This window comes from Leuciscus leuciscus (genome assembly GCF_965113295.1).
Source record: "Leuciscus leuciscus genome assembly, chromosome: 12".
Classification (NCBI taxonomy): domain Eukaryota; kingdom Metazoa; phylum Chordata; class Actinopteri; order Cypriniformes; family Leuciscidae; genus Leuciscus; species Leuciscus leuciscus.
In genome coordinates, this window is record NC_138736.1 from 39,369,061 (window position 1) to 39,379,222 (window position 10,162).

Here is a 10,162-nt window from a genome sequence, read left to right on the forward strand (position 1 = left end):
AGAGCCTGGAGATCCTGCCGTCTGAAAGATCCCAGTATCAGTGTGTGGTGAAGCATCAGGCAGGCGTAATAGAAGATTACATAGATTATTATGATTATGACAATTATAATGGCCCAGGTATATAGTACTGCTGTTTGGCTGACCTGTGTTTTGCTTTATGCTTTCATATGAACACTTCATTGGTTGTGCTACATTTGATTTTGCACCAGTATAACTAAACTAGGGATGCACTGATACCAGTATCAGTATCAGGCTCGATACTGAGCTCGTGTACTCGTACTCATAGAACTGCTCCGACACCAACAACCGAAACCAGGCAGCATTTGTACACTTGTGTCCAGACAAAGAAACACTGACAACAGAGAGTGTTGAGTGAGTGTAGAGTGTTTTTTTTTTACATAAACTCCGCCTCCTGAACACGATTTATAGATTATCATGACAGATACAGTGCTATGCATAAGTTTAGACACCCATGCTAAAGTTGACTAAAAAGAGGAATAAAAAATCATCTTTTGGAAATTGAACTTAATGCCTTAATTTAAAAAATTAGGAAAAATCCAACCTTTAAGGACACCAATTTTCTTTGTGAATGAATAATGTATCGTAAATAAATAAATGTTCTTCCTTAAAATGCAGGGTGCATAAGTCTGGACACCCCTATGTTAAATTCCCATAAAGGCAGGCAGATTTTTATTTTTAAAGGCCAGTTACTTCATGGATCCAGGATACTATGCATCCTGATAAAGTTCCCTTGGCCTTTGGAATTAAAATAGCCCCACATCATCACATAGCCTTCACCATTCCTAGAGATTGTCCAGACTTATGCACCCTGTATTTTAAGGAAGAACATTTATTTATTTACGATACATTATTCATTCACAAAGAAAATTGGTGTCCTTAAAGGCTGGATTTTTCCTAATTTTTTTAAGGCATTAAGTTCAATTTCCAAAAGATGATTTTTTTATTCCTCTTTTTAGTCAACTTTAGCATGGGTGTCTAAACTTATGCATAGCACTGTATCTGTCATGATAATCTATAAATCATGTTCAGGAGGCGGAGTTTATGTAAATTTTAGGGTTAGTGATGTCACTAACCCGGGAAGAATGCCGTGTAGTCTCTACCAGCCGTTTGTTGCAACAAATTTTGTTTATGCTCAATTACACAGCTCATTACACAGTAACTAAAGTTAGAAAAGTGAAATTATAATCAACCATCCCTTTAACATTAACTGACGAGAGAGAGAGAGAGAGAGTTGAAATGTTGAATGCTCTTGATTGCTGATCGTTCACTCAGCACACGTAATTTGGATTAAAAGTTAAATTGTATATGAATGTAAAACATGAACTGTTACTTGATTTATGAAGCTGCTCACTGCAGAGAAAAATGGGTGGAGCTTAAGTCTAGCTCCTCCTCTCTAGAGGTCAAGCGAGGAGGAGCCAATGTAATTTGGGCCTAGTGGGTGGAGCTAGAATATCCAGCCGCACCCTAACCCCACCCACAACTCTATCCCTCCAGAGAGGAGGAGCTGGTCATCGTTTGACTCTGCAGTGAGAACCACTTGGATTTATGTATAACGAGTGGTTCCCTACATTATTACAGGACGTTTGCAAGTCAAGCAGTTTCATGAACACAAACATCCGAAGCGCACGGCCGAAAAACCGCGTCACACAGTGTGTACTGAATCGAATTATCTTTTATGTCTTGCGCTTGTACGGGCGAATTCACACAAAACTATGTAAAAACGTCCATCTTGGCGAGTATATTAGTGAATATAGTCGGTTATATGTCAAGTGAACGTAGACGGTATATTCAAATCTGGGATCCGTGCATTCGGTCTTAAAGGGACAGCAGCCTATTAAACCTGATGCTGTGTTTTAATGTTAATCAAACAAAGGACAAAAAAAAAACTCACTGCTCTCGACTAATTAACTTTTGTAACTTTAATAAAGATCCATCCATATTTGACACACGTGGCGCTTAACACATCGCTGGCTGAGGGGATTCACGCGACTGAACGCGTCTTTATGCCCAGTACACACAGTTAACATGAATCGTGATTTTGTTTGCCACGAGGATGACTTTTTTAATACCTTGGATGATTTTAAAGCAATTACTTGTGGCGTCTGCCAAATGGGCAAAGTTTTTAATCATGTTGAACATAGCCCAATTGCGTTTGGGCAATCATTTATTTGTGAGAACTGTAAGCGTATTGCTGAACTACAAGAATTGGTAATCGGGCTGCAGGAAAAGATACAAGGAAGAGACATTATAATTTCAAAACTTCGAGGACATCAGAAACAACTGCTTACTATTAATTCTACGCTGGTTGAAGATGATGATTCACCTTCGGAGAAAATTGTCTTTTCCACTCCGTTGGTCAACAGCTGGACGAACGTTACAAGGAGAAAACGTAAAGCGGGTAAATCTCTTTTAATACCCCCTGGAAAGTCCCTGTTTCGTCCATCTCCAATATCTGAGGTTGCAGATCCTGTCCCAGTTCATAACCGCTTTGCTTCGCTGTGTAATACTCAGGAAGTGAACACGAGTACATTGGATCCTACCTCAGCCATATCCAGGGAAAATACATTGTGCAGTGGAGAGCGAGAGCGAGATGACCCAGGTTTGTTTTCGTCTTGTGTTTCTCCCGGGCTTTGTGAAGTTGATTGCTCAGTTCGGCCCAAAGAAAATATCAACACGTTAATTGCAGCAGCTGGTGTGCCTCGTCGCACTCAACTTACACCAAGCACAGTTATTGCTGGAATTTCGATGGTTCGCAAAGTTAAAGTCCCCAATGCCAGAATTCTCTATTATCCTGGAGCAAGGGTAAAGGATCTAATTTCAGCATTTCCTACAATAAACAAGCAACTCCCTAACACAGAACGCTTTGTTATTCATATTGGCTCTTATGACGTCATGGACAGAAACTCACAGAGTCTAAAGGAAGACTTTATAAATCTACTTGGCCTTATCCAAGAAGTAGGGATGCTACCTGTTGTTTCCAGTCCTATTCCTTCTCTTCGTACAGAAGGTGAGAAATTCAGCCGTTTGTGGTCTCTCCATGTATGGTTACAAAACTATTGTCAAGATAATGGATTTCCCTTTGTTGATAATTTCGATTCTTTTTGGGGAAAATATGAACTTTTTAGTCGTGATAGGTGTCATCTAAATGAAAAAGGGGCTCACCTACTGTCTTCTCATATTGACTTCCTTCTGAACACTATCAGTTGAAGGGACATTGCTAGGACATCTAAATCAAAGGTGGATATTGACAATATTAGCTGCTCATTAATTAATACGCAAATGGTTAGATGTGGTACTAAAATGGCTAACACCTCAAATCCTGGGCAAGTAATCCCTACCATAATTTCAAAGCGCTTTTCTCATAGACTTACAGATACATTTGGGTTTTCTAGTTATGCTAGGCATAATAATCTCATACTTATTAATTTATTTAGCAATGCAAGCACTTGTAATCTGCCTATATTAGCTCCTTTGCAAACATCATATTGCCCCTCTGATTTTAAAACAAGACTAGGGCTTGGTTTAATGCACATTAATGTTCGAAGTATCATCCCTAAACTTGACATGCTAGACTTGTGGGTAAATGATTCTAAACCTGACATTATAGTGTGTTCTGAAACCTGGCTTAAAGGAGAACTCCGGTCAATTTTAACATTAAGCAAATTTTTTTGTAAATTTGGAGTGCTGTCAGTACAGAGAACAACGACAAAAATCGGTGTTGCCTACACCGTGTTATCCTCGTTTTAAAATGTGCACCCTGTTGACTTCAATGGGGCAAGTTTTAAACCTGCTTTTAGCCTCTTAACATCCTTGATGTGTCATTACAAGTGCACAGGTCATGTGAGTGATTCCTTCGGAGTGAACGCGAGTGAATCTGACTGCAGTAGATGTGAAAGAAATATATAAAAAATGATGTTTATTCAGCCAGCGCACATACCTGTATTTACATCCTGTTTTCGGTCGAAGTCCACAGTAGTCGATTGTCGAGTTCACGCGCGTGATCATAGGTACTAACCTGTGCAAATTTTAAAACGAGGATAACACGGTGTAGGCAACACCGATTTTTGTCGTTGTTCTCTGTACTGACAGCACTCCAAATGTACAAAAAAATGAGCTCAATGTTAAAATTGACCGGAGTTCTCCTTTAAATCCTCTGATGGTGATGTTATTGTAATTAATGATTATAATGTCTTTAGATGTGATAGAGCCAAAAAGGGTGGAGGTGTCTGTATGTATGTACATAAGGATTTTAAGGCCTCAAAATCTTTTAGTATGTCTGTTCCTAAACAATTTGAGCTTCTTGTTATTAATGTTGAAATCTTTTGTGTTTGTCTCTGTTGTTGGAGTTTATCGCCCTCCATCTGCTACACAGGAAGCAGTCACTTCTATTTTTGAATTACTTGCCCCCTTTTTAGAAAATGAGATTGTAATACTTGGTGATTTTAATTTAAATTGGTTATCACCTTCTTCTGCTTATTTTAGAACAGCTTGTGTTGATATGAACTTGTCACAATTGATCATGGAACCTACTCGAGTTAATTTAAAAGACCCTTCAAGATCAACTCTGATAGATTTAATCCTTACGAATAATCCTCATAAATACCCTCATACGGTTGTCTTTGCTATGGACCTTAGTGATCACTCTCCTATAGTCTGTGTTAGAAACACTAAATTAATTAAAACCAAACCCCGACTCGTTACAAAAAGGAGTTTAAAAAATCTAGATAATGAAGGGTTTCTCCGTGATCTTTATTATTCTGACTTACCAAGTGTTTTTAATGTTTCAGATGTGGAATTGGCTTTTGAAACATTTAAAAGTATTTTTAATTCAGTGGCAGACAAATATGCTCCTATGAAGACATATAGAACTAAAGACAGGATAAACCCATGGTTCACTACAGAAATTTCAGAATTATTGCAATTAAGAAATAAAGCATGGTCTAAAGCCAGGCAAACTGGACTATGTAGTGACTGGCTTACATTTAAACAACTCAGAAACAAGTGCACCATCTCTGTGAAAAAGGCAAAATCAAGTTATTATTTAAATACAATTTCTAGTAGTCAAGGTGATCCCACTAAATTTTTGGAAAGCCATAAAATACCTAAAACGAAGTTGCCATTCCTCTTTGCCTAATACGATTACATCTCATTCTAAAACTGTAAATGACAAAATTGAAATATGTGATGCGTTTAACCAACATTTTGTTACAGCTGGTAATTTGTTTGAGGGTGGAAATTGTAATGATGTGGTGCTCCCAGAAAGGTCTGATTGTGTAGCTAGAACCAAGTTAAGAGAAACAGCTCTCTCTTCCAATATTTTGTCAGATGAAGTTGTGAACCCATCTTTTTCATTTACAATGTGTTAGCTCCGAGGAAGTTTTCAAAGCTCTTTTAACTATTGATATAAAAACTGCTACTGGAGCAGATGATCTTAATCCCTGTCTTTTGCATCTTGCTGCAACTATTATTGCTGAGCCACTTGCCCACATTTTTAACTTATCCTTGTTAACAGGAATAATTCCTAAGGTTTGGAAGACGGCCCTGGTACGTCCACTTTTTAAATGTGGTGATCCCAGAGATTTAAACAATTATAGACCTATTTCAATGCTTTCATGTCATATTTGAGAAGATAGTAAATCTGCAGTTGCGCTCCTTTTTAGACGAACATTGCATTTTGAAAACATATCAGTCAGGTTTCAGACCTGGTCATAGCACCACTTCTGCTGTTACTCGGGTATTGGATGACATTATAAATGGTATGGATAAGAAGAAGCATTGTGCAGCCTTGTTTATAGATCTATCTAAGGCTTTCGACACTGTGGATCATTCTTTACTTGTAAATAGGCTGTCATCAATTGGACTAGACCTGGCGGCCTGCAGATGGTTTGAAAATTATCACTGATGGTGTCAAATCAGGTTTTCTTGAGCTTTTGAAGGGTGTTCCACAGGGATCGATTTTAGGTCCGGTTCTCTTTTCTATTTATATCAATAATATTGGTTCAGCTATAAAAAATGGTCAACTCCACCTCTATGCTGATGATACGGTTATTTATGCTATTGCCCCTACAGCTGACCAGGCCCATTCTGAGCTACAATCTGCCTTTACAGCTATACAGAAGGTCTTTGTTGAATTGAAACTGGTAGTTAACGTAGGTAGGCAAAACCAAGTGCTTTTTTCAAATAGACACCAGAAAATAGGTGATGATTAATGTTTTTGCACATTGGATGGTGCCTCTATTGACTGTGTTCATGTTTATAAATATTTGGGGATCTGGATTGATGACAGGTTTTCCTTTAAAACGCATGCTGATGAGTTGGTAAAGAAACTAAGAGTTAGAGTGGGTTTCTTTTATAGAAACAAATCTTGTTTCACCCTAAATAATAGAAAACAAATTGTTGAATCCACTTTTTTACCTATCATTTATTATGGAGATACAATCTATATGCATGCCTCTGCTTCTGTTCTAAAACCTCTCGATGCTGTATATCATAGTGCCATTCGTTTTATTACTGGGGATGGGTTTAGTACCCATCACTGCACACTTTATCATAAAGTAAATTGGCTGCCCTTAAAATCTCGTAGAGAAATGCATTTTGCACTTTTTGTGTACAAAGCTCTTTTGCACAAACTACCATCTTATATTAATTCACTTTTAACTGTTAGAAGGTCTGGTTATCAGACCAGAGCTCATGGATGGCTATTATTACAGATCCCAAAGATCTCCTCTGAATTGGGTAGATCTGCTTTCAGTTTTTCTGCCCCTCACACTTGGAATGAATTACAATGTACTTTTAAACTGGATGATCTGATGCCTTTATGCCATTTTAGACGTCTGCTTAAGGATTATTTTATTACTGATTGTGTTTGTTTCCTATGATTGTTTCTGCTTTCCTTTTAATTGCTTTTAATTTATTTAGCTTGTTTTACTGTATATTGCACTTCTAGCTGTATTTTCTCTTTTTTTTCTGTGTGACCTACACAGGTCGTTGCTGTAAATGAGAATTCGTTCTCAAGTCAACTTACCTGTATAAATAAATATAAATATATTTAATTTATACAGTAATAATTTATATTCTTTTGGTTTCTCTACCCAATACATTTAAAAATGACATATGGAATGAAAATACAGGTATCGGTACTCTGTATCTGCAATACCAAAAACGAAGGTATCTGGAAAAAGTGGTATCGGTGCATCCCTAAACTAAACTAATACTTGATGGATCATGGATCATTTTGTTCATCATCAGTTATGTGTGATTTTGCACCAAAACTTGACAAATAATGGATTTCTGTTCTGTGACAGGTGTGATTAGAATCAGTACACATGATGCAATTGTTCCAGAGATAGAAGAAGACAGAAGAAGCTCATCGTCGCTGTTGGAAGCAGTCATTGGATTTGTATCTTGTATTTCTGTTGTTTCCTTTTTTTCCCTCACAGTTTATCTAATTAGAAATTATGGTAAATATCCAAGTACCATTTAAATCCCTTAAAGTCATAAATACGGATAGAAGAGGAGGATGACCGTTCTAATGTTTAACATTTCAGGAAAGCGGGACACACTGAAGACACCATCACTAGTGCAACTATCAGGCGAGTCTGACTCTTCTAGAAGTTATTAAAGCACAACACACGAGATGAGGAGACTGAGCATCTGTGACACACCACAGACACACCAACACACACAGACAGACACACACACTGTTTCATTAATGGCTCCTCTCGTTCTCTTTCAGCTGAGGAGAATCGCAGTTGGTCCTACACACACACACACAGACAGACACACACACACACACACACACAGAGAGAGAGAGAGACACAGACACACCAACACACACAGACAGACAGACACACACACACACAACACTGTTTCATTAATGGCCCCTCTCGTTCTCTTTTAGCTGAGGAGGTTCACAGTAGGTCCTACACACACACACACACACACACACACTGTTTCATTAATGGTTCCTCTCATTCTCCTTCAGCTGAGGAGGATCACAGTAGGTCCTACACACACACACACACACACACACACACACACACACACACACACTGTTTCATTAATGGCTCCTCTCGTTCTCTTTCAGCTGAGGAGGTTCATGACACTCAAAGTCTGTGTGAAACTGAAGCGACTCCAGCAGCAGCTCGAGGTCAGAACATCTGAATTCATCTCTTATCTGACACTGATTCTTCCTCTCACTCACTCAACGTGTCCTTCATGACTTTTATAGGTGCGATGGGCTCCAAGAACTTCTCTCTGCCTGACTTCGGTGAGTTAAGATGGGTTTAATAGATTTGATTTTTAGTCAGACAGACACTGGATGTGAAATTAGTTTTTTCCAGCCATCGAGAGAGGAGACACCGATCAGGACACCGTTACCCAGAATGCCCTGCTGTTACCACTGCCAAGTAAGATCTGTAGTTTCTCTTCAAATTATTTGTGTTTATATACATACTATATATATATATATATATATATATATATTATAATGCTGTTATTCTGTGTTTCAGGACGCTGCAGATCCAAGGACATTTCACTGCCAAACCTCAGTAATGTTTCAGTTAATTTCAACAAAATATAAATAACAATAATAATCTGTCAGTAATTTATATTTTTATATTTTTATATTTGATATTTTCAGTTTTTAATGAGTGTAAATTAGCAGTTTGTTTGTTTTTCAGTTTAAGACAGAAAAGACACCAGTGACTCCAGTCAGAAGATCAAGCAGTTGCTCATGAGTTTGTTCTGGTTGAATCAGATGTTACATCATCATCATCATCATCAGTGCCAAGAGTATGTGGACACCTGAACATCAGTCATAGGAGGTTTCCACACCGTCAACACAGCTTTCACAACTTTCATCAGACACTGAGTTATGAGGATATGTGGTCATGGATTGAGTTTGCTCTCCGTTTCCTTGTAATTCAACTTTTTCTGAGCATCTTTTTGGGGCCTTTTTTAAATTCGTGTGCATCTCTTCTCTTTTCCTTTCCTCTTTGATGATGAGGGCGGAGCAACCTGTCACTCACATGAGATCAGCCAATAGCAAACCACCACCATCCAATCATCCAATCAATTCCCCACAGACAAAATCAAGCCCCGCCCACATTTGTTCTTGTTCCAGAAGTGTTTCACTCAGATATACATCACAATAGAGAAGAAAAGATTATCTCAACTTCCGTTTCATGTCGACTTTGAGGAAACTAGACACTAAATTTAGTCAGCACACTGCAGGCTGTTTCTTTAATATTATTATTATTCTATTATTTTACTGACTCATGGAAACCCTTTACATATCAGGGAATAAAGTAGTGTTTCCTAGTCCAGGAAAAGTCATTGGAGTAATAAATAAATCTGGAAAGGCAACATTTCTAGTTTTGATTAGCTCTAAAATACTTTATCGGCACATTGCACTCTTTTTCGTATGATATGTTGCCTGAACATTCTTATGTTCTATGCGTGTTTAATGTCTTCAAATTGTATTTTTTGCGGGTTTCTTTTTGTGCTATAAATAATTGTAAAAATATTGTCTTTTTCTAGTTTCGCCTAAAAGTATTTTTTACGGTATACAGTAGAATTATCTTTCTGCTGTCATGTAGCTTACAGGCACCTTTTCATAAGCGGTTTAAAGGATTTTACTGTAGATTTAATGTTTTCTCTTAATCGGAGCAGAGATGAACCGAACCAGACTGTATTAAAGGGATACTCTACTTTAAAATGAAAATTCTGTCACCATATACTCACCCTCATGTTGTTTCAAACCTGTATGAATTTCTTTCTTCTGCTGAACAGAAAGGAAGATATTTAGAAGAATATCAGTAACCAGACAGTTTCTGGTCTCATTGACTTCCATAAAAGAAAAAAAATATATACTATGGAAGTCAATGAGACCAGAAACTGTCTGGTTACTGATATTCTTCTAAATATCTTCCTTTCTGTTCAGCAGAAGAAAGAAATTCATACAGGTTTGAAACAACATGAGGGTGAGTATATGGTGACAGAATTTTCATTTTAAAGTGGAGTATCCCTTTAAGTAAGAGGTTTCTTTCTTTGTCTTTGTCATTCAAGAGCTTTTATCAATGGAACATATTGAGACTGTATTGACTTCTTATTGTAACCAGCAGAGGGCAGCATGAACCCG

At 37.7% G+C, this 10,162-nt stretch overlaps 1 protein-coding gene and 1 long non-coding RNA gene across 3 annotated transcripts in view; one reads left to right on the forward strand and one right to left on the reverse strand.

Annotated features, from left to right (window-relative positions):
- The window catches only part of LOC309510624, a 48,176-nt gene extending 40,848 nt beyond the window's left edge, over window positions 1-7,328 (reverse strand). The window contains exon 1 of the long non-coding RNA XR_014210408.1: window positions 7,294-7,328. This is a non-coding gene — a long non-coding RNA (uncharacterized lncRNA). The remainder of the gene's footprint in view (window positions 1-7,293) is intronic.
- LOC309510597 (H-2 class I histocompatibility antigen, Q10 alpha chain-like) overlaps window positions 1-10,162 on the forward strand; it is an 80,052-nt gene that overhangs the window by 57,230 nt on the left and 12,660 nt on the right. Inside the window, exons 1-8 of one of the 2 annotated variants that reach the window (XM_082185459.1) lie at window positions 142-3,028; window positions 7,326-7,481; window positions 7,569-7,613; window positions 8,108-8,170; window positions 8,252-8,290; window positions 8,364-8,429; window positions 8,532-8,570; window positions 8,703-9,799. In XM_082185459.1, the coding sequence (XP_082041585.1) occupies window positions 2,047-3,028; window positions 7,326-7,481; window positions 7,569-7,613; window positions 8,108-8,170; window positions 8,252-8,290; window positions 8,364-8,429; window positions 8,532-8,570; window positions 8,703-8,707 (1,395 nt within the window). In that variant the 5' untranslated portion in view covers window positions 142-2,046 and the 3' untranslated portion in view covers window positions 8,708-9,799. Of the gene's footprint in view, window positions 1-141; window positions 3,029-7,325; window positions 7,482-7,568; window positions 7,614-8,107; window positions 8,171-8,251; window positions 8,291-8,363; window positions 8,430-8,531; window positions 8,571-8,702; window positions 9,800-10,162 lie in introns of those variants that run through there. The other variant, XM_082185458.1, reaches the window with a different exon arrangement.